At 45.1% G+C, this 24,216-nt stretch overlaps 1 protein-coding gene across 1 annotated transcript; it reads left to right on the forward strand.

The window, feature by feature from the left end:
- Nucleotides 1–53: 53 nt before the first annotated feature.
- KLHL21 (kelch like family member 21) lies at nt 54–18,119 on the forward strand. The gene is made up of 4 exons (XM_074218580.1): nt 54–1,084; nt 3,623–4,028; nt 13,883–13,955; nt 14,584–18,119. The coding sequence occupies exons 1-4, from the start codon at nt 64–66 to the stop codon at nt 14,887–14,889; spliced, it is 1,806 nt and encodes a 601-aa protein (XP_074074681.1). The 5' UTR covers nt 54–63; the 3' UTR covers nt 14,890–18,119.
- Nucleotides 18,120–24,216: the final 6,097 nt, after the last annotated feature.

Here is a 24,216-nt window from a genome sequence, read left to right on the forward strand (position 1 = left end):
CCCGCGGCCCAGCCCGGCCCCGCAGCCCGGCCCAGCCCGGCCCCGCAGCCCCGCGGCCCCGCCATGGAGCGGCCGGCGCCCCTGGCCGTGCTGCCCTTCTCCGACCCGGCGCACGCCCTGAGCCTGCTGCGGGGCCTGAGCCAGCTGCGCGCCGAGCGCAAGTTCCTGGACGTGACGCTGGAGGCGGCGGGCGGCCGCGACTTCCCCGCGCACCGCGCCGTGCTGGCGGCCGCCAGCCCCTACTTCCGCGCCATGTTCGCGGGCCAGCTCCGCGAGAGCCGCGCCGAGCGGGTGCGGCTGCACGGCGTGCCGCCCGACATGCTGCAGCTGCTGCTGGACTTCAGCTACACGGGCCGCGTGGCGGTGAGCGGCGACAACGCCGAGCCGCTGCTGCGCGCCGCCGACCTGCTGCAGTTCCCGGCCGTGAAGGAGGCGTGCGGCGCCTTCCTGCAGCAGCAGCTGGACCTGGCCAACTGCCTGGACATGCAGGACTTCGCCGAGGCCTTCAGCTGCGCCGGGCTGGCGGGCGCGGCGCAGCGCTTCATCCTGCGCCACGTGGGCGAGCTGGGCGCCGAGCAGCTGGAGCGCCTGCCCCTGGCGCGCCTGCTGCGCTACCTGCGCGACGACGGGCTGTGCGTGCCCAAGGAGGAGGCGGCCTACCAGCTGGCGCTGCGCTGGGTGCGCGCCGACCCGCCGCGCCGCGCCGCGCACTGGCCGCAGCTGCTGGAGGCCGTGCGCCTGCCCTTCGTGCGCCGCTTCTACCTGCTGGCGCACGTGGAGGCCGAGCCGCTGCTGGCGCGCTGCCCGCCCTGCCTGCGCCTGCTGCGCGAGGCCCGCGACTTCCAGGCGGCGCGCTACGACCGCCACGACCGCGGGCCGTGCCCGCGCATGCGGCCGCGCCCGTCCACGGGCCTGGCCGAGATCCTGGTGCTGGTGGGCGGCTGCGACCAGGACTGCGACGAGCTGGTCACGGTGGACTGCTACAACCCGCAGACGGGCCAGTGGCGCTACCTGGCCGAGTTCCCGGACCACCTGGGCGGGGGCTACAGCATCGTGGCGCTGGGCAACGACATCTACGTCACGGGTGAGGGCCCGGGCCCCCGCGGGTGGCGGGTGGGGGGCGCTGCGGGTGGGCCGGGGCCCGGCCCCTCGGGCCACCCCGTGACTGCGCAGCCCTCTCTTCTGCCCTTGTCTTGTTTAAAAACAAGTGAGGAGCCCCGGGGCGGAGCCGAAGGCGCCTTGGGCCCCTGCCAGTTCCACCCTGTGTGCTAAGCTCGCCCGGGAGCTGGCGGAGAGGAACTTGCTGTTCCCAGCGAGGCCCAGATGGAGCTTCGGCCAGGGCCGCCGGCCAGGCCAGCCGCCCTGCTGACCCCCTGGCCCACCGCTTGCACTCCCTTCTCAGAAAGGCCCGGACAGACCCCCGGCCCCGCGCATCCCCTTGGGTTCCACAACCGGCCCAGCCCCTGTGCGCACAGCTGCCCGGCCCGGGACTCCGGGGGAGGAAGAATGTCTTCGGGAAACGATTCCCATTCAGAGAACACTGGGAAGAGTGTCTGGAGGCCCACCAGCTGGCCAGGCTCGGGGTGGGGGCGCGGGCCCAGCATTCCTTAGGAAGATGACTGGGCGCCCCGCGGGACCAGCCTCGGGGCTTTTCCAGACAAAGAAGCTTTCTCTGACGGGGTGACCGAGTCACCTGGGTTGGGCAGGAATAGTTTTAGGCCAGGTGAGCCGCTTGTCTCCTCCTGTAAACAGAGCCTGAGACTTTGTCATTGGTGAAGCCTTCTAGTCCTATTTTTAAAAGTTCTTTGGCGTCTCCATTGCCTCTTAAGGTAACAGGACTGCAGCGGCATGCTCCCTGCCCATTCCAGGCCGGGGGACTGCCTTTTGAGCTTGAGTGGGAGGGATCCCCTAGAAGAATCGCCAGCCTCTCTGTAGCTCTCGGGAAACTCTGTATGTGCCTTTTTCTGACCCTTTTCTCACTATAACTCAGTGAGGTAAGTGCTCAAGTCCCAGGGGGAGAGCCGACCAAGATTGGCCTAGATCAGGGATGGGGAACCTTTTTTCTGCCAAGGGCCATTTAGATATTTATCCGTTATATTTCTTATTCTAAGGCAGTAGAGTGAAGAGTGACTCCCCCCGTGGTCACACAGCTTTATTTAGAACATCATTTGGGGGCCATACAAAAGCATCTGCTTAAAAATCCCAACCCTAAAGAGCTCATAGATTTATTGATTTTTGAGCCCCTGCTTTAGGTGAACTATATTAGTAAGGGACCTCTTTGACCAATGCAAACCTTATTCTTAATTACCTGGCTGACTTCTCCAGGGTCCCACTAGCTAAGGGGCAGATGGTACCTTTGAGATGAGAAGGGTGGGATGAGCTTTCTGTCCCATCCCAGAGCTTTAAAACTGTTAGGAAGGCTAGGAAAGAAGTTGTTTTCTAGGTCTGCTGACCTTGGTTATTTGTCCAGTTAGGATGGAAGTCGGACTTGTAAGGCTTCCTTTATTTTAGTAAAAGGGTCCAGTCCGTATGAATGTGAGTCTCTGGAAATTCCATTTCGGAATTGGAGCCCAGAGAAGTCCTGGGAGAATTCCTTCTTCCAAGACCTGTGACCTCCAGGGATGGCAGGTGTAGAAGATAGAGGATGTATTTTTCAGTCAGGGAGAGCTGAGATCAAACCCTATCTCATCCACTTAGGATATTCTGTCAACCTTTTACTGTTAACTGAAGGAGCCAAGGAAGGGAGATGTCCTTTTGGCCCCTTCCATTGATGAAGCCTCCTCATTACTGACCCCTCATTCGAGCTTCAGGGGTTAGGGGATTTGGAATAAGAGTGCTGGGTTCAAATCCAGGTACTACCTTTCCACCTGAGTGACCTTGGACAGTTCATTTCCCTTTGTAGGCCTCAGATGACCCTATTTGTAAAATAGCTCCTGAACTGGATGGCTTCTTGAGACCCCTTCCAGCTCTAGATCTAGGATCCTGTGATTTACCTGGGCCTCAGTTTCCTCAACTGTTAAATGGGGGTCTTGCTTCTGAGTTACTCCAGTCTGTGAATGAACATTGTTTTACTCCTACTGTGTATCAGACCTCTGCTCCAGAACTGGGGTCCTAAGATCATCCCCAGTAAAGAAATGAATGGAGAAGAGGAAAGTGTCCTTCCTTTGCTCTGCCCTTAATTCACTGTGTAAGAGTTCCTTTTCCTTACTGTCCCCTCCATGATTGACTTCCAAACTGACTAGCATATATATAGAATCATAGAGATAAAGAGGACCTTGTCCCCGCCTCCTCTCCCCCTCCTTATTTTACAGATGGGGAAGGAATCTCAGAATAACCTTCCCCAAGGTCAGACCCACCAGGATTCTGGGATGCCAGGTGTGTGTTCATGGCTCCCCCTTCTTGGTTCTGATCTCCCTGGGGAACCTGAAATGGTCCCCTGGTTCTTGGCAGGAAGGGAATTGAAGCTGCAAAACCGTGGAGAATGAAGATTGCACTCAAAGTTTTGCCTCTGTAAGGTCAAAATAGATTCCCAAGCTGAGAGGCCCCCCAGGCGGGGATGGGAATCCTGCCTCCTCTCCCCAGCTAGGGCTGGTCTCACTGGCTCCTTTGTTCTCCCTCCCAGGAGGCTCCGATGGCTCCCGGCTCTATGACTGTGTCTGGAGGTACAACTCCAGCGTGAATGAGTGGACAGAGGTGTCGCCCATGCTGAAGGCCCGAGAGTACCACAGCTCCACGGTCCTGGACGGGCTACTGTATGTCATCGCCTCAGACAGCACGGAGCGCTATGACCACACCACAGACACCTGGGAGGCCCTGCAGCCCATGCTCTACCCCATGGACAACTGCTCCACCACGGCCTGCCGAGGCAAGCTCTTCGCCATTGGCTCGCTGGCGGGCAAGGAGACTATGGTGATTCAGTGTTACGACCCAGATACTGACCTGTGGTCTCTAGTCAACTGTGGCCAGCTGCCCCCCTGGTCTTTTGCACCCAAGACTGTGACCCTGAACGGACTCATGTACTTTGTGAGGTGAGTCGTGCCTGAAGCCACTTGGGCCTTTTGGGGGAAGATTGAAGGTGGTCTGCCCTGTCTGATTGCCCTCAGCCCAGTTGGTTGGTGTTTTGTGGAACCTTTTTGAAAGTTTGTTTAGGGTTCAAGCCCCACTTTGTCCCTGGCTCCCTGTGTGACTCTGGGGAAGTTGTTCCAACTTGCTCTATGGGACTCTGCCCTTCTAGTTTTGAAAGGGAAAATGGGGCTTGGCTTATGTCCTGTTCCTTCACAACCCACCTATATCTGAAGGGGTAAGTGGGGGTCTTAATGAGATTTAATATTACCTCTTCCTCAGAGATCTGACCCTAGACTGTCCTCTGGACTAAGACGTGGGGTAAAAGTTGAGTGTTGGAGTTTCTGATCTAGGAAGCCACAAACCTTTCCCTTTCCATCAACTTTAATTTCATTACCCTGTGAACCTTTCCTTTATTTGGGCACTATGATGGAGTGGAAGAACTCTACAGGAGAATGTTCATTAAGCACCTGCTTAATTAAAGCCCTTACAATTGTTTCATTTACTCTCGACACATCCCTAGGAAGTGGGAGCTATTAAAATCCCCATTTTACAGATGAGGAAACTGAGGCAGACAGTGGTGATGGGACTTGTCCAGAGTTCCATAGCTATAGTGAGCACCAGAGGCCAGATTTAAGCCCCAACTCTGGAGTTTGAGGTCCTGGGTTCAAATTCCATCTCTGCTACTTAAATGTATTGACAACCTTGAACAAATTTCCTTAAAGTCTCTGGGCCTGTTTTGCCCCTCTGTAGAATGAGGTGATTAGAATAGATGGCCTCGAGTGTCTCTTCCAGCTTTAGAGATATCAGACTTCAAGGGGCCCCATTCTGATGGGGAAGATGATGAAACGGCAAATATGCGCAGAGAGGAGAGAGACAGAGTAAAGAGAAGGGGGCAGAAAGGGGCTTTGGAGCAGAAGATAAATAAAAGAAAAGGCCCCTGGGCTGGTGACCCAGCCTGAGAGGAGAGGCAGGATTCCAGGCTCAGAGGACATTTTAGTCTTTTTCTCATGCCACAAAGCATTAAGTTGGGTCCTTTTCTTTTTTTAAACTTAGAGGGATCTATTAAGCACCTACTGTGTACAAAGATAACAGGCAGCTTTAGTACAATAGCTGGAGAACTGGTCTGAGAATCAGAAAGAAGCTCTGGGGCCAAACTTCTCCTCACAACACCCTGGTCACTCAGTGTCCCCAAGATGGAGCTGCTGGCCATCCCCTTTGGTAGAGGGCATTTCCTTACCTGGAATATCCCATACCCAAGAACTCAGATCCAGGAGAAAAAGGAAATGCCTTCCAGGAACTTCATTCTGCCAGTTTTTTTGTCTTCAGAGGGGTCTCATGTCAGGTTGTTGATTTTGAGTTTTACAAATAAATGATAAAGAGCTTTGAAGGAAGGGGGATGGGGTGGTTCCTAGGGTTTGCATTGAAAAGCAATAGTCCAAGTTGAAGAGAGGAAGGGAAAAGTATAGTCAGGGGAGGAGGCCACTCTTGGACTGGAAGTCGGGGCCATCAAGGATTCACCTTCCACAGGGTCTGAACCATCCAGGTCAGAGTGACTGGTGATCCCATAGTCAGTTCCTCCAGCTACCAAGGTCATATCCCCATCCCTTCCATGTAGTCCATGGGCAACATATTGGGACACCCTCCTCTCTCCAGTCCTGATATGTGCAGAGGACCACGTGTGGAAGTGGGATCCTTTCCTATTCATCGATGTCTTCGTGTTGTGACCTATTGATGGCCCGGTGAATACAGAGCTGGGCTTGGAGTTTGAAGTTGGGGATACCCAAGTTTAAATCCTGACTTAGTCATTTACTAGTTGTGTAACCCAGAGCTTGGGATAGCACCTCTCTGGGGCTCACTTTGTAAAGTAGGGGTAATCATAGCCCCTAGCTGGCAGGATTGTTGTGAAAATCCAGTGAGATAGATACCTTGGGAAATACTTGGCAGACTTGAAACAACACAAATGCTAGCTATTATTTTTCTTAGCTATTGTTAATAATGGGCAAGTGTGTGTGTTGAGCCTCTGATATATCTATCAGGCACTATTCTAGGAATTTTCTAGGTGCTGGGAAATCGAGATGACAAGTAAGCCAATCTAGGCCTTCAAGGAATGGAATAATAAAAACTGGTATCTATATAGCATTTCACACTCAGCAGAGGTCTTGTTTTATTCTCACAATAATCCTGAGAGGTCAGTGCTGTGAGGATCCCCATTTTCCCATTGAGGAAACTGAGGCAGACTGGTTCATTGACTTACCCAGAGGTCACACAGCTAGTGAGTGTCTGAACTCTGGTCTTCTGGCTCCAGGCCCAGAGCTCCCTCCACTGCACCACTAACTGCCTCTGAAATAATACAGATTTGTAGACGACTGTGAAGCAGTATGTGGAAGAAGTGGGGAGTCCTAGAAATGGATGAGCCAGAAAGGTCCAGTGTAGGAGGAAGTGTCTGAAATGGGCTTTGAGGAAAGCTAGGGATTCCAGGAGGCCAAGGTAAGGAGAGAGTGACTTTCCAGGCATCAGCCTGTGCACTGGAGGCAGGAGATAAGGAGTATCAGATTTGGGAAACTGCAGGGAAGACCACTTTGAAATGTAGAATGCATGAGGGGAGGAGTGAGGTCCCTTGGTTATTTGGGGAGAATTTGGAGCCCATTTGTGGGGCCCCCAAGTTCACTTTTGCAGAAGATAAAATTAGAGCTTCAGATGAGGGTAGGGGGAGCGAGCTTTGGAGAGGAAGGAGGGGGACAATAGTCTCTGCTAGTCCTCCCGGAAGAGCCAAAGGAAAAAAAAGATTAAAGGTTGCCTTTCTGTTTGTTTGTTTGTTTTTTTTTAAATAATCATTTCCCTTATCTCTACCTCTCATGCAACTCTTCCTTGTAACAAAATTAAACAAAAAAATTGCTTCCACCAGACTCTGCTGAGGGGAGGGAGGAAGGCTTATCAGTTCTTCAGAGCCAATTACAATTCCTGTTTCTTTTTTTCCTTTTTTTTTATCAGTTGCAGAACATTGGGGTTTTTGTTTGTTTTTTGTTGGTATTTTTTTTAGTGTTGGGGGTTGGTCAGTTTGGGTTATCAACAACTTCTTTGGTTTCTTCTTACCTTACTTCCTCCCCCCCCCCCCCCCCCCCCCAGTTTTTGTATTTGACACCACAGAGCCTGGAACACAGGGAGCCCAGTGTCCTTGCCATGATCACTCTGTACCTAACTTTGCCACTTCAATGCCTTTTCTGCTTAAGTACCATTCTTGAACCATCTGAGGAATGCCAGCCCTGCTTCTCCCTCTCTTCTCCTTGCCCCAGCATCCCTCCCTACCCTTACCCTCTGTTCTTCTAAAGAAAGACTGGGTTGAAACTTTCCTGATCCCCTCCCCTCTCCCCCAAGCCCAGCTTCAAGAGATCTCTTCAAAAATAGCAAGCCAGAGAAGCTATAAATAGGGCTTCTCAGAAAGCTCTCGACTTCAGTTACAGCCCCTTTTTTACTTGGAGGGAGTGGGGCGCCTAGGACCTCCACCTGCGAGAATGTTCTGTCCTTTCCTGTCAACCTGAGGGCAAGAAATCTTCCTGGGAGCCAAGCTCTTGGCTCTCCACTTGAATGACCTGAAACCTGTGCCAGCTGCCTCCCTTCCCCCTCCTCACCCCCCACCCCCAGAGGTATTTGCTGGTCAGATAGTTTTTCTAAACAAGTTGGGTCCTAGATCAGCCTTTCCCCATCTCCTAAGGGAAACAGTGTCCAGAGACCAGAGTTGGCTCATCAGTCGTGTCGTGATCTGGGGCAGTCTTCGTTTCCATCCATCTCTAGTGAGGCATGAGTGTCCTTACTCTTATGGTCTAGCTGGTTTGGGAGGAGTTAGAAGATCTAGATTTCAATCCCACCTTGGGAGCTTACAAGCTGTGTGGTCCTGGGCAAAGCCCTTCCCCCCTCCATGCCTCAGTTTCCTCATTTGTCCATTTGGGGACAATTGGGACAATCTGTCCAAATGGCAAACCTTAAATAGTCATGTAAAGGGACCTGCAAGCTAGAAAATACATATAAGGGGGTATTTGAGGCAGCTAGACCTGGAGTCAGACCTTTACCAACTATGCAAGTAATTAAGTGGGGTTTTTTTTTTGTTTGTTTGTTTTGTGAGACAGGCAAGGTTATAAGTGATTTGCCCAGGATCACACAACCAGTAAAGTGTCAGGTGTCTGAGGCTGGATTTGAACTCAAGTCCTATTTCCAGAGCCAGTGCTGCTCTATCAACTATGCCATTAACTGCCCTGTAATTGAGTATTAATGGTTAACTGACCGAGGCAAATAGATTCAGCACTGTCTGCCTCCGTTTCCCCATAGGGCTTTATAATAACACCTCTCTTCAGGGTTGTTGTGAAGATTAAATTATATGATATCTGTAAAGGGCTTTGGAAACCTTTAAAAGTGCTATCGAGGGGTTGGCTAGGTGGCACAGTGGATAAAGCACTGGCCCTGGAGTCAAGAGTACCTGGGTTCAAATCTGGTCTCAGACACTTAATTACCTAGCTGTGTGGCCTTGGGCAAGCCACTTAACCCCATTGCCTTGCAAAAACCTTAAAAAAAAAGTGCTATCGAAATTTTAACTATGCTATTGGGAGGGAGATGTCTCCAAATTTATATTCTTTGAGCTGGGGGAAAGGTCTGATTCTTAAAGAAAAGGAAATTTCATTTTGTGTTTGTTTAGAATAAGAATCAAGGCGGGGTAGGGGGGATCAACTGGCTTCTTCCCTCTCTGCTATTCCCCCCTCTCTCCTTTCAGTGGGAAGAGAAAGGAAGCAGGTTTGACATCAGGCACTGGCTCCTGTTCTTAATGATCTCTTTGCTTTTTTCATCACACTCAAAAGTCTGAGTCCGCCAAACCCACTTATTTTCTCTCCCCAGTTTCTCCATCTGTATGTATAACAGCAGGCTTGAGGCTAGGTGACTTCTTCAAAAATGTGTGTCTGTGTATTCATATACGCATGTATATGTGTTTATACATAAATATACATTTTTAAATATATATATATCATTTTATATATTTATTAGTAGTAATAATCCTGCACAGAGGGGAATATTTTTGTGAACAAAAGAAAGATTGCAAATGAATTCATGAAATCATTTAGACTTTTTAAAATATTAAGTTTAATGGGGAAATGAAGTTCCCTTGTGTCTCTCCTTCCCTAATGTATCCCTAATGAGATGGAAGCAAGATCTCCAGGCCAGGGTCTTGTCCTTGTCAGAGAGTGGCAGCAATGCCACCTGCTCCCCCTCACCTGTCATCCTCATGACTGGAAAGAAGGAAGGAATGTGCTGTGAGCCGGGGTCAGCCTACTGTTGATCCATCATCCCAGAGCTGCCAGCTCCTCCCACTCAGATGCAATCAGGCCCATCCAGGAGGGCTTCCAAAGACCCTTGAGAAAGGAATTCATGAATGAAGACCCAATCAGCCTCCTCCTGGTCACCATCTTGGTCACTTGGAATAGTGTAGAATAAAGTTCTGTTGTTTTTCAGTCATGTCTGACTTTTTGTGATCCCATTTGGGGTTTTCTTGGCAAAGATACTAGAGTAGTTTGTCATTTCCTTCTCCAGCTCATTTTACAGATGAGGAAACTGAGGCAAGCAGACTTCAATGATTTGCCCAAGGTCACACAGCTAATAAGTGTCTGAGTCCAGATTTGAATTCTTGATTCTAAGCCAAGAGTTTTATTCATGGTCCCACCTATTTGCCCCAGGACAAAGTTTAGTTTTGGATAACCAGAATAATAGAATGAGCTGAAAAGAGGGGAGGGGGGAAGAGCAGGCAATTATTAAGAATCTTCTTTATGCCAGGTTCAAATATTTATGTTGTTCATCCTGAACTGCAGTATTTCTGGAAAATTACTGTCCTTCTTTAGTCCTCCGTGAAGATCTCCCCATGAGGTCATACATAGATTTAAGCTGGAAGGACCTTGGAGGGCATCTTGTTTAATCCATTCATTTTACAGTTGAGGAAATTGAGCTCAGTTCAAGGAGGAAGGGAGAGAGGCTTGCTCAGGGTTACCCAGGGGAGTACGAGACAGGTTGGATTTGCATTCAGAACCTGTGATCCCAAGTGTTCTTCCCATCTCACCATGCTGCCTCTCAGTAAGGCCTCTGTGACCCTCTGGTTTTGGACTACTTGAGTTCTAAGGACTTCACTAATGAAGTCCACCCCCCCACCTCACCCAAACAAAACTACCTCTTTGGAGCCATACCCCTATTTGTAGAATGAGGGGCATGAATTTGAGAGCTTTATTCTAGCTCCAGATTAGAGGCCTTTTTCAGGCTCAGTTTTCCCATCCCTAAAATAGAAATAATAACATCTCCCAAACAAATTACGGTGAATAATCAAAGGAGAGAGTATAGATGAAGCTCTGCAAATCTTCAAAAACTACATAAATACTGTTGGCTGATAGTCTTATTACAGCTCTATGATTTTTTATTCCCCAACATTTTCACTTGATGCTTTGTTTTCTTTTACACTATTCTCACTTCCTGATACCCTCTTGCCTTATAACAAAGAGAAATGATGGAAAACAGAACCTGACCTAAGAACTAAAGCAAAACAAACTAACATGGACTTCTTGGCTTCTGAGAGGAAGGAGATGGTTTTTTTCATTCTGTCATCTGGTGTGATAAAACCACCTTCTCCTTGAGAGGAGCATTGTTTCATTTCTGTTTTTCTCTCAGCATTTGGCTGGATTCATAATAGGTACTTAAAAGTGTTGGATTGATTGAATAAATAAAGTATTAATCACTTACTAGGTGCCAAGCACTAACCTTTAAGATGGTTGTGGTCATTAAGAGCTGTATTCCCCAAGAAAGTAAAATCTGGCCCTGGAAACCTGTTTCCTCATCTGTGATGAGGAGTTGTACTAGGGGGGACCTCTGAGATTCTCTCATCTAGCTGTAGATGAAGGCAATTAGAAACCAGTACTCTGGAGTTGAAAGATAAGAATCTGAATTCTAATGTTTTTGTGTTTCCCTTTACATTATTGTTTGTTATGAATGGTTCTGACCCTGTGTCTTAGTTTAGATGGGTTTAAGTTTCTTTAACTTCTTCATACATGATATCATACCACCATATTCCATATATTCACATAATTCTTTATTCATTCTCCATTTAATGTTACTTACTTTGATTCTAGTTTTTTGCTCCCACAAAAAAAAGTATCCTTTATGAATATTTTAGGTACAGTTAGGTGGTACAATGGATAGAGTACCAACCCTGGAATCAGGAAGACTTGAATTCAGATTCAACCTCAGATACTTATTGTCTGATCCTGGACAAGTCACTTCACCCTATTGGCTCCAGATGTTCATTTGTAAAATGAACTGGAAAAGGAAATAGCAAACCACTGAAGTATCTACAAAAGAGAACCCAAATTGGGTTATGAAGACTGGATGTTTGGAATCTCCTTGGTAGGTTAGCCTGGGGTCAGGGTCAAGGTGGGGAGGGATTAAAGGCTGTAGTGGTTTTTTATACACACACACACACACACAATACATACATACATACATATATATACATATATGTGTGTGTGTGTGTGTATATATATATATATATATGGACATTTTGTGTGTATCTAAAGAGATTGGTGATGGTTACCTCAAGTGTCTGACGGACTCTCTTCAAGTCATTTGTTAGCAATATGATAGAGTGGAAAGAGGCTTGACTTTGGGGATCAGAATCCCTGGGTTTGAGTCCTGCCATTCCTACATGTTTGACCATGGGTTTCCCAAACCCTCCTGGACCTCAGTTTGCTCACCTGTAAAATGAGAAGGTTGGACAAGGTAGAGGCTGGATCTAGAGACAGAGACACAGAGACAGAGAGACAGAGAGAGAGAGAGAGAGAATTTGTTCTCTTTGACCCTAGAGGGCAGAACTAGGGGCAGGGAGCAGAGGCTAAGTTGTAAAGAGAATAATTTAGGATTAATATCTGGAAAAACTCGTTGACAATGACAAAAATAGAATAAGTGTGGGGTGAGGGTTAGTTGTTAAGATAACCCCTTTAGGTGGGATAGGTTGGACAAGATGTAGCAGTGGGCTGGAGCCAGTTCATATTGGCTTGTTCAGAGTCAGTTGCTAAATTTTTAGTGTGATCATTTATAGCCCCAGATTTGTAGGCCTTCCAGAGCAGGGCTTGATTTAATGATCTTTTCATTGTTCAGACTTTAAGAAAATGATGGAGAGGAGCAGCTAGGTGGTGCAGTGGATAGAGCACGAGCCCTTGAGTCTGGAGAACCTGAGTTCAAATTCAGCCTCAGATGCTTAAAAATTTCCTGTGTGACCTTGGACAAATCACATAACCCAATTGCCTTGAGTAAATAAAAATAAAAGAAAAAGGAAATAATGGATAAAATATTAATGATACAGAACAAACATGAAAGGATATTATAAGTACTGGTTAGCTTTTGTTTTGGAGAGCTTGGGCTTAAAAGCATATACCAGCCTATTCCTTACTGACTGGCTACTGAGGTTACTTCCAACTCCCAAGTTCTATAATATTTTGGATATTAGACCTTCCATGAAGTATTTTAAGGGAGGAGGACATTCCTCACTCTCCATTGGTGGTTTCTTTTTTTATTCTAGTCAACACTGATTTTGTTTATGCAAAGGGGGTTGGATAGAACATGAGCCAAGGAGTCAAGAAGACTTGTGTACAAATCTGGCTTCAGATGCTTAATATTTAATTAGCTATGTGGCTTTGGGCAGTCACTTAACCCCATTGCCTTGCAAAAAAATATTTTAAAAAGATTTTGTTTGTGCAAAACTAACTTATCAGATTTGTCAAAATTATTAAGTTTAAATTGTCAAAAAAAATTTCCTATTATTGATCTTGTAGCCCTTATTTTGGTTGTGAATGTCTAGCTTCCCTCTTGGTGAGTCATTGTCCTCACATCTTAGAATCTAGCATAGTATCATGGGACTGGTTTGGAAGACCAACATTCTTAGGTTCACTACCTTCCTAAGGTTAAGGGGTCTCAAATTTTGCTGACTAGTAGCAAAGAAGCACAAGAGGGCCAGTCTCCTATCTGAACAGGAACCCTTTCTTTAGCCTCCCCGACTTGCAAGTGGTTAGTCACCCACTTTTCCCTCCAGATTGCAGATGATGCCCCTTCCTCCTACAGTAAACCCATTCTGCTTTTGGGTAGCTCTGAGTAATAGGTGACATGAAGCCAGAATTTGCCTTTCTGCATTATATCCTCATGCCTCCTCAAATCAGCTTCCAGAGCCAAACAGAACTAGTACAAGCTTACACTGCCTTTGCAAAGCCCTTTTTATACTTTAAGGGGCTCCAAGGACCCTTCAAAACAACTTCTCAGCATCTTGGTGCCTCTTTCCAGTGACCTGGCCTTGAATGGCCTTTATCAAAGACCTTCCCACATGGGTGGCCAGCCCTGAACACACAAGGCCAGCCAGCCAGCATGGTCTGATAAAGGCAAGGCACAGCAGAGCCTGTCCTGGAGGCCTTGTCTCATGAGCCAATTCCAATTACGCTAGCTTTGTGGGTTGCCATGGAAACAGCTCCATCCAACTGTTCATTAGGCTGGTGCACGAGATATGTGTCTGCATCATACACAGGAATCATTGATTTCAGGAAGGAAAGGACTTTAGGGCAGTCCAGACCCCCTGCCCCCCCATTGCAGAGATGAAACTGCCCCTGAGAAAGGGAAGCGGTGTGGCTACTAAAGGGCAGAGCAGGTGTTCCAAGTCTAACAAGGACTGGGGGAGTGAGTCTCCTCTTGGCTAATAGCCCTGGGGACAGGACCATCTTTGCACTAATCAGTCCCCTCTGTTTGTCTCTCATAGAGATGATTCTGCTGAAGTCGATGTGTATAATCCTGTGAAGAACGAATGGGATAAGATCCCATCTATGAACCAGGTAAACTTGGGAAATGTTTTTTATATTTTAAAGCTTTATTCTCTTTACTAATGATTCTCTTTGATAATGCTCATTCATTCATTCATTGCTAGAAAAAAACCTTCCTCAACTCCTTCCTGTGACCGTATCGACTGTCTAAACAACATTCTGCCCTGGTCTTCTCCCTTCTCTGCTTCTCTTTCAGAGAGTTCTTTGTCCCCCTTTGTATTTGACTCTGGATTTTACTTACACATGGATAGAGATCCAGGACCATAAATTAAGGGTCAGATGACACTTCAGGGTCCCTCATTTTACAGAAGAGGAAACTGAGGCCCACAGAGATTGCCCTGCTGGGATTTGAACCCAGGGCCTCAGACTGCCACCATACCAGGGTGCTTCATGTTATATCTCCCCAGTAGGATGTAAACTCCTCAAGGACAAGGGGACTGTTTATCTTGCATTTTTCTATCTGCCTTGAAGCATTTGAGGATGGCCTTTCTGGGTCTGACTACAACAAGTAGAAACTTCTTCCAACAGTGCAGGTCAGAATTCTGTGATCAGTGAATCTGAAAGGCATGATTGTTGCTTCCAGGACCCCCGGCTTGCCAACTTAGTGGGTTCCCCTCACCCCTTCTCTTGTGATCTGTAGGTCCACGTGGGAGGCAGCCTGGCCGTCCTGGGAGGCAAGCTCTACGTGTCTGGCGGCTACGACAATACATTTGAACTCTCGGATGTGGTGGAGGCTTTTGATCCAGAGACTCGGGCATGGAGTGTGGTAGGGCGCCTCCCAGAGCCCACCTTCTGGCACGGCAGTGTCAGCATCTTCCGCCAGTTCATGCCTCAGACCACCTCAAATGGGCATGGCTTTGACCTCGACAATGCCAACGACTCGAACTTGAACCGGTCCCGGCAGCGCCTGCAGATTCAGAACCAGAATCTGAATGAACTGCGTTAGCCCCGGCTTCCCCTGGGCCTCCGTCAGGGGTATGGCTCAGCTCAGCACAGCTCTTGGATCCATTGGCATTTGGCAGGAGGGGAGGGAGGACCCAGCTACTGGCAGGAGTGGGTCGTCCACTTGTAGGATGTAAGGTTGGCTTTTCAAGAAACTGAGAGCGTTAGACTTGGGAGGTCTCAGGGGACTGGTCAGACAGGGGCCCGGCTTGGCTTTCCGCACAGAGGGTGAGGCTGAGGCTGGAGCAGGGAGGTTTCCAAAGCATCCTTGCCTTTCACTTGTGGGAAAGTCCCACCTTTAGTTCTCTGGGCCTGGATCTCTGCCCACTTTTGCTTCCTGAGAAGCCCTTATTCCTTTCTTCATTTGAGGGCTGCTCATGGGTTGGAGGAATGAGTCCTGGGTGCCAAGTTCTGTGGGAATATGTGGGCATGAGGCCAGGTAGAATGCCCTAGGGTCCTGCTCTGATGAGAGCACCCTAGGTACAGACCCCTCAGCTTCTCCCTACCCCCCCACTCCCCATTTCAGAGGTATTCAGGTATATAAGCACCTATCCTGCAATTAATTATTACAATTCACTGACCCAGGTGCCTGTTTCCTGGGTGTTTAGCACTAACAAGTTCCACAGACTGATCCAGATAGCTGAATGTCCCATTGTATGTGGTTTCTGCGTTCCCTCCCCTGCCCAACCTATGGGACCAGCAGGGTGGCAGAGCAGCTGGTTTTTCAGGAGCTCATGTTGGTTATAGGCTTTTTCCTTCCTCTCCTTTCCCCTTCTTAGATGACACTTGGTTCAACTCCCTGGGAATCTTGGCCAAAGCATTGGACCCTTTCTCCCACACTGTTCTCCTTTTGTGTCCCATCCCCCCCCCCAATATTATGAGTAAAATGGATCTTGAGAATAAAAATATCTTTTAAAGATGTGGCCCACCTGCTAGTCTGAGAAGTTAGAATGGAGGGAAAATCTCAGAGGTGAGCATCCTGGGCAGGACTTGGAGGCCCTGCATGTGCTCACTCCTTTTTCATTTGTTTGGGGCCTCTCTCTGGTCCAGATTCTGACCTTGGCTGGCCCAAGCAGTCCTGGCTCCTACAGATGGCCAGCACAGACCTACCGACCACATAGACACCCCAGCTTGCCTAGTGTTAGGAGGTAAGGCAAAGGGCCTTTGTCGGTCTAAAGGGGCTGAAGAGTGGTTTAGGTGCTGGTTAGAGAACTAGGACCCCTGACCCCCAAGCCCATCTAGAGCTCAGACTTACCTGTACTTTTTCCTGTTGGGGCTTTGGGAAGTCCAAAGAGTCTCAGGTGTCTTCCTGCCCCCAAGATTGCTGCCTGAGAGATTCAGAGAAGGGAGAGAATTTTCTCAGAGAACATCATTGACCCTCATGTAGTTTGAGAGGTTGGGACAGGGAGGGGGGCTTGTGGATAAAGGACTGGCCATGTAGACCTGGGTTTGAATCCCATCCCAGACACTTGTTGTCTCATGACCCTGGGCAAGTTACTTCCAACCTCTCCATGCCCAGGGCTATCTACATGGGAAGGCTGATGAAATCCAGTCTGAACTTTTTTTTAAAATCACATTTTAAAATTCTAACGTCATTCTCAGTGATATTTTTGCCTTTGTCAGGATACCATTCCCCATGCTGCCCCCTTCAGGGAATTTTAGTCAAATGGACAATTGGTTCTTGAGATTGAAAGCATTTTTTAAAAGTTTAAGCTATACCAGGGTGGTAGGTGGTGCAGTGGATTGAGCACCAGCCCTGGAGTCAGGAGGACCTGAGTTCAAATCCAGTCTCAGACACTTAATAATTACCTAGCTGTCACTTAAACCCCATTGCCTTGCAAAAGTTAAGCTATACCCCTAAGTTATGCTGAACCCCCTCTAATTAATGTGAGTTAATCACTCACTTTTTATTTGGGGGAGAGAGAGGGCAAATTGTTTTCTCTGATGCCTACAGTAGGTAGCTTACTGGCCACTCTCTGGGCATGATGAACAGGGTCAGTGGGACCTTGAGAACAGAGGTGCTGTCACCTGCAGTGTTCAGAGAAAGCGAGTGGTCTTGTGGAGTGGTGGGGCCTTAAAATTAAGCAGGCTTTGGTTTTCAGTCCTGCCCAAGCTGGACTAGCACAAGTTAAGTGTTCACTTAACTCTGTGCCTCTACTTTCCTTATCAATAAACTGAGGGATCTTTAAAGTCCCTTCCAACCCTAAATCGGAAGCTTCTGATGTTTCCCCCCAAGAACCTGTGACATCTTGGTGGGGCTTCCCCTCCCATAATCTCTCTCCCTCTTCCGTTGGGCTCAGAGGCCAACATTGGGACATATTGGTCACTTGGTATTTCCTGGTCCTGGGCTCCTTGCCAAGTCAGCTGTCAGAAGGATCAAATGACCCTGGGTGAGAAAATAACAGATATAGTGAAAGTCCAAGAAGCCCATGAATTTGGCATAGAAGTCTGTGTGTTCTGTCCAGTTTTGCATTCTCCTCAAAGCCACTGCCTCTTCAGCTAAGTCGCATGACCCCTCAGCCTCAGTTTCCCTTGTGAGGATCAAAGGAGATAATCTGTACCAGTGTTTGGCAAATCTTAAAACACTATACCGTTACTATTATTACTCTGGTGGGACGCTTGGCAAGAGAGTTCACCAGGTCCATTTGCAGAGGAAAGGACATAGGTATGAAGGAGGTGTGCCACCACTCTTTTGATACCATATGCTCTTCACAACCCTACCCTGCCTCGGTGGGCAGCTGGCTGGCAAGGTTCCCTCATCCAGCGAAGTCAGGCTGGTGTGGACTCCAGTGGGGATGCTCTGCCCACCCACCCCTGAGGGCCACTTCTCTCCTTGGCTGCTGGCTCCTTCCCCTTCATCACAAACTTGAACCCCTGGCTTTCCCTTCCTGGATTAGCACTGATGTTAAGTTGGTGGTCTGTGCCTGTTGTGTATATGTGTGTGTGTGTATGTGTGTGTGTCTTGGTACTAAACTGAATTTGCCTTATAGGATGGTAAAGAGAATTCTGTGACTAAAATTGAATGTTGAACTCTTAGAGAAAGAACTCTATATTTATATGAATCCTAGATTTGCTTACTCCGGGGCTCACTCCTGTGTAAGATGCCAGAACCAAAGTGTGAAATGGGTTTGCGTATTTATTTTGTTTACTGGATCAGACTTCCATGTCCTGCATCATGGTCAAGTATCCATCCCATACTTTTTTGAAATAAAGACATTTCCTATATGTTTCAGGCTCCTGGTATTTGTGTTTTTAATTCTCATAGTAGGAGTATGTGTACTAGAAAGAACAATTAAGTTAATAGAGGGAGCATGGCCTTTCAGGAGTGGGGGATAATTGGCGGCAGCGTGGAGACCTCAAGAGATGGGATGGTGTCTCAAATGTATGAGAAGCTGAAAGGAAGCCAGTGTTGTTGCAACTATGGGGTCCCTTAGTGAAATGGAAGAAGACTAAAAAGTTAGGGAGAGGCCAGGGTGTTAGAGGACTTTATATTTGAACCCAGGAAGCCACCAAAGTTTGAACTGGAGAAGTGACAGGTCCTACCTGTGCTTTAGAAAAATCACCTTGGCATTCAAATGGAGAATGGTGCATAGAGACAAGGCAAAGAAGCCTTGAAGTCTTCTTGGACTCAAGTACGTCCTTGGTGATTGATGGTCACCTTCACAGTTAAAATTTGAGAGTTGGAAGGGTTCCCAGAGTCTCCTTTAATCCAAAGCACACCTAAAAAGAATCTATTGCAGCAAATGTGATGAATAACCAACTGGTCCTTGAAGACCAACCCCTTCCCTAGTATTAGACAGATTGGGCTATTTAAGAGCATCCTCTGGGGTGGGTGTTGAGGGGGACTAGACAAAACCAGGAATTATATGATCACAACTGCAAAACACTTCACAGTCATGTAATGAAGTGAAAAATATTAATTTGCTTATGGGTAGACTGAGCCAATAAAATAAAAATGACAGTTCTACCAAAATTTATTTAGTGCCATACCAAACTACCAACAATTATTTTGTAGAACTAAAAAAAATAATAAAATTCATTTGGAAGAACAAAAGGTCAAGAACATCAAGGAAATCAATGAAAAGAAAAATGTGAAGGAAGATGGCTTAGCTGTATCAGATCTCAAACTGCTAAGCATCAAAACGATTTAGTACTAATTAAGAAATAGAGTGGTGGATCAGTGAAATAGATTAAGTTTATAGAACACAGCAGCAAATGTTCACAAATTTGGTTTTTGATAACCCCAAAGATCCAAGTTTTTTAGACAAGAACTCATTGTTTAACAAAAATTGCCAAGAAAACTGGAAAGCAGTACAATAGAAACTAGACATAGACCTATACCTCATGTCATAATGCTAAGGTCAAAATGGGTACATGATTTAAACATAAAAGGTGAGATTCTAAGCAAACTAGGAGAGCATGGAATATTTACCTGTCAGCTCTGTAGGTAAGGAATTGTTTTAATATTTTTTTTTCTAATCCCATTTAAAGACAAAGTTTAATAATTATTTTGAGTTCCAAACTTTCTGTCTCCCTCCGTCATTTCTCTCCTTCAGGGGAGAAATTTATGACCAAACATGAGAGAGAGAGAGCATTATGGAATGTAAACTTTAATTACAATAAAGTTATTAAAAGTTTAAGCACAAACAAAAGCAATGCAGCCAAGATTAGAAGGAAAACAAAACTAAGAGTGGAGTGGGGGAAATTTTACAGCAAATTTCTTTAATAAAGGCCTCATATCTTAAGTATATAGAGAAGTGAGTCAAATTTATAAGACTACTAGTCATTTCTCAGTTGATAAATGGTTAAAGGATATGAACTGGCAGTTTTCAGAAGAAATCAAAGTTACCTATAGTCTTGTGAAAACATTTTCTCAATCACTAAGGATTAGAGAAATGCAAATTTAAACAGCTCTGAGGTACCATCTCACACCTCTGGTTAATTATAGAACAAGAAAATGACAAATAGAGGGGAAGTGGAAAAATTGGAACACTAAAACATTGTTGGTAGAGTTGTGAACTGATCTAACCATCCTGGAGAACAATTTAAAACTTCCCAAAGTGAAATAAAGTCATACATACACATATTCTTTGACCTAACAATATCTGCATTCTAAGATTTAAAAAAAGGGGGGAAAGGACCCATATCTACAAAAATATGTACAGCAGCTACTCTGGTTGAAAAGAATAGAAAATTGAGAGGATGTCCATCAATTGGGGAAATTGTTGAACAAGTTGTGGTATATGATTGTGACAGGATATTAGTTATACTAAGAAATTATAAGCAGGATACTTTCAGAAATACCTGTTAAGGCTTCTATGAACTGATACAAGTGAAGTGAATAGAACCAGGAGGACATTGTATGCAAAAACAGCAATATTATAAGGATTATCAGCTGTGAATGGCTTAGCTATACTCAGCAATACAGATCCAAGATAATCCAAAGGACTCATGATGAGAAACACTATCAACAGAAAGGAAACTGATGGTGTCTTGAATGTAGATTAAAGCATACTTTATAAAAACTTTCTTTTTCTTTTTTTCTTTTTTAAAATATAGATATTTTGGAGCAGCTAGGTGGCACAGTGAATAGAGCATTGACCCTGGAGTCAGGAGGACCTGAGTTCAGATCCAGTCTCAGACACTAAGTACCTAGCTGTGTGACCTTGGGCAAGTCACTTAGCTTCATTGCCTTACAAAAACCTAAAAAAAAAAAAATAGATATTTTGTTTTTCCAGCTACATACAATGGTAGTTTTTACCTATCTGTTCTTTTACAAGACTTTGAGTTTTAGATTTTTCTCTCTTCCTTCTTTCCCTCTCCCCTCTCCCTAAAAGAAAGCATGTTAAACATAGATTGATATTGAACATGTGAGAGAAGAATCCTATCCAAAAGGAAGAAAGAAAGCAGAGAAAACAAAATGACAAAACATAAAACAACTTTTAAAAACTGGAGATTAAGGCAATGAATAGGACACCAGCCCTGGAGTCAAGAGGACCTGAGTTCCAATCCAGTCTCAGACACTTAATAATTATCTAGCTGTGTGACCTTGGACAAATCACTTAAGTCCCCATTGCCTTGCAAAAACCAATAAATAAAAAAATAAAAAAATTGAATATCATAAACTTTGGTTTTTATTTAAACTCCACAGTTCTTTCTCTTGGGATACGGATGGCATTCTCCATCACAAGTCCCTTAAAATTTGCTTTGATTATTGTACTGCTGAAATGAACAGGTCATCAAGGTTGATCATCACCTCATATTGTTAGTATGAATAATGTTCTGGTTCTGCTCATTTCACTCAGCATCAGTTCATGCAAGTCTTCCCAGGTTTTTCTGAAATCCTGTCCCTCATGATTTCTTATAGAACAATAGCCATTCCCCAATTGATGGACTTCCCCTCAATTTCCAATCCTTTGCCACCACAAGAAGACCTACTTTGAATATTTTTGGACATGTGAGATTTTTATCCCTTTTCATAATCTCATTGAGATACAGACCCAGTAGGGGTATTGGTGGATCAAAGGGTATGCACAGTTTTCTTGTCCTTTGGACATAATTCCAAATTGCTCTTCACACCCCTTCTGACATTGATTATTATTCTTTCTAGTCATATTGGCCAATCTGAGAAATGTGAAGTGGTACCTCAGAGATGCTTTAATTTTCATTTCTCTATGTCAATAATGATTTAGAGCAATTTTTCAAATGATTATACATAGCTTTGATTTCTTTGAAAATTGCCTTCCTAAGGGGCGGTGAGGTGGCACAGTGGATAGGCCCTGGAGTCAGGAATACCTGAGTTCAAATCCAGCCTCAGACACTTAATAATTACCTAGCTGTGTGTCCTTGGGCAAGCCACTTTAACCCCATTGCCCTGTAAAAACCTTAAAAATAAAAATTGCCTTTCTAGATCCTTTGACCATTTATCAATTGGGGAATGACTTAAAAAGCTTTATTTTTCTTTTTTTTAATGTCTGTGTTTTCATTTGCAACATGACTAATATGGAAATATGTTTTGCACAACTATACATAATATATATTATACACACATGTATATGTCTCTATATAATCTAATTCAAATTGCTTGTCTTCTCAAGAAAGGGGGGAGGGAAAAAAAGGAGGGAGAGAATTTGTAACTCAAAAAAATTTTTTTTAAAGAAAGATTTTATTTATTTTGAGTTTTACAATTTTTCCCCTATTCTTGCTTCCCTCCCCTCACCCCCCACAGAATGCATTCTGTTAGCCTTTACATTGGTTCCATGTTATACATTGATCTCAGTTGAATGTGATGACAGAGAAATATCCTTAAGGAAGAAAAATAAAGTATAAGATAGTAAAATTACATAATAATATAATGGGTTTTTTTTTTCCTAATTTGATGGTAATAGTCTTTGGTCCTTGTTCAAAGTCCATAATTCTTTCTCTGGATACAGATGGTATTCTCCATTGCAGAGAGTCCAAAATTGTCCCTGGTTGTTGCATTGAAGGGATGAGCAAGTCCATCAAGGTTGATCATCACTCCCATGTTGCTGTTAGAGCGTACAATGTTTTTCTGATTCTGCTCATCTCACTCAACATTCCGGGCTTCCCTGAATTCTCATCCTTCCTGGTTTCTAATAGAACAATAGTATTCCATGACATACATATACCACAGTTTGCTAAGCCATTTCCCGACTGAAGGACATTCACTTAATTTCCAATTTTTTTGCCACCACAAACAGGGCTGCTATTAATATTTTTGTACAAGTGATATTTTTACCCTTTTTCATCATCTCTTCAGGGTATAGACCCAGTAGTGGTATTGCTGGGTCAAAGGGTATGCATTTTTGTTGCCCTTTGGGCATAATCCCAAATTGCTTTCCAGAAAGGCTGGATGAGTTCACAGCTCCACCAACAATGTATTAGGATCCCAGATTTCCCACATCCCTTCCAGCATTGATCATTGTCCTTTCTGGTCATATTGGTCAGTCTGAGAGGTGTGAGGTGGTACCTCAGAGATGCTTTAATTTGCATTTCTCTAATAAATAATGATTTGGAGCAATTTTTCATATGACTATGGATTGCTTTGATTTCCTCAGCTGAAAAAATTTAAAAAAATGTAAACAAGTATTTTTACATGTAATTGGAAAAAATATATAAAACTTAAAAGAAAAAGACACAACAATAAATGACTTCTTCTGCCCCAGAAATGTACAAAAAACAGCCAGGTAGAGTAAGTACTTATGAAATACCTACAATATTGTAAGCACCCCCCTAAATGCTAGGTATACAAAGGCAAAAGATAATCAAGTCCATTGAGGAGCTCATTAGACCAATGGAGTAGACAGTACATATAAATAGGAAGTAATCAACAAAAGGAAGTCACTAGAATTAAAAGGGATTGGGAAAGTCTTTCTGTAGAAAGTGAGATTTTAATCTGGAACTGAAGGAAATGAGGGAAGCCAAGAGATGGACATGAGGGAGGGGATTCCAGGAATAGGTAATGATAGAGAAAATGCCCAGACCTGAGAGATGGAGTGTTTTCTTGGTTAGAACAGCAAGGAGGGCAGTGTCAAAAACACAGAGGACCATGGGCAAGACCCAATGGGATCAACTACCACTGCTAAAAGTTACAGAAAGTGTCAGAACCCAGCCCTGGCACAAATGCCTTATTCAGGAGCTGAAAGCTAGAGAGATGAATAAATTCAAACACATTAAGTATTAGAAATTAGTATAGATCATCAAAAAAGAAGTAATTCTATAACAACTTTAAATAGTAATTTAAGGGGTAAAAATGATTTTCCACAAAGAGTACATGAATAAATGCCTGGAAAAAGGAAGCAAGATACAAAAAAAAAAGACAAAAGAAAAATTAAAACTTTGAAGGAAATAATTGGAAAGAGAATAGCAGGCTTAGAAAACAAATTATTGTATTATCCAAAAAGCCATGATCAAGGAATGAGCCTAGATATTATATTTCAAGAAACTGACAAAGAAAACTGCACGTATATCATCAAACCAGAGGATAAAATAGAAACAGAAAAATCCACCAATATCCACCTAAAAACTGTCCCAAAATGAAAACACCCAGAAGTATAATAGCTTAATTCCAGAACTTTGAGGTCAAGGAGAAAATGCTTCAAGCAGCCAGAAAAAAAATTCTTCAAATGCTTGGAGTCATAGTCAGCCTCAAATAAGATTTAGCAGCTTCCATATTAAAGTTGTGACTGGCTTGGAATATGATATTGTGAAAGTCAAAAGAGTTGAGATTACAAACTAGAATAATCTACAGAGCAAAACTGAGTATAATCCTTCAAGAGAGAAAATAGATAATTAATGAAATAGAGGATTT

Source organism: Macrotis lagotis, chromosome 1 (genome assembly GCF_037893015.1).
Source record: "Macrotis lagotis isolate mMagLag1 chromosome 1, bilby.v1.9.chrom.fasta, whole genome shotgun sequence".
NCBI lineage: Eukaryota > Metazoa > Chordata > Mammalia > Peramelemorphia > Peramelidae > Macrotis > Macrotis lagotis.

What these genes read in the sequence shown, in the direction of transcription:
- KLHL21 (XM_074218580.1), top strand. Translation starts at nt 64, where the DNA reads ATGGAGCGGCCGGCGCCCCTGGCCGTGCTGCCCTTCTCCGACCCGGCG. An exon ending in CAACGACATCTACGTCACGG is followed by an intron (nt 1,085 to 3,622) that starts GTGAGGGCCCGG and finishes TCTCCCTCCCAG; the next exon opens with GAGGCTCCGATGGCTCCCGG. An exon ending in AGATCCCATCTATGAACCAG is followed by an intron (nt 13,956 to 14,583) that starts GTAAACTTGGGA and finishes TGTGATCTGTAG; the next exon opens with GTCCACGTGGGAGGCAGCCT.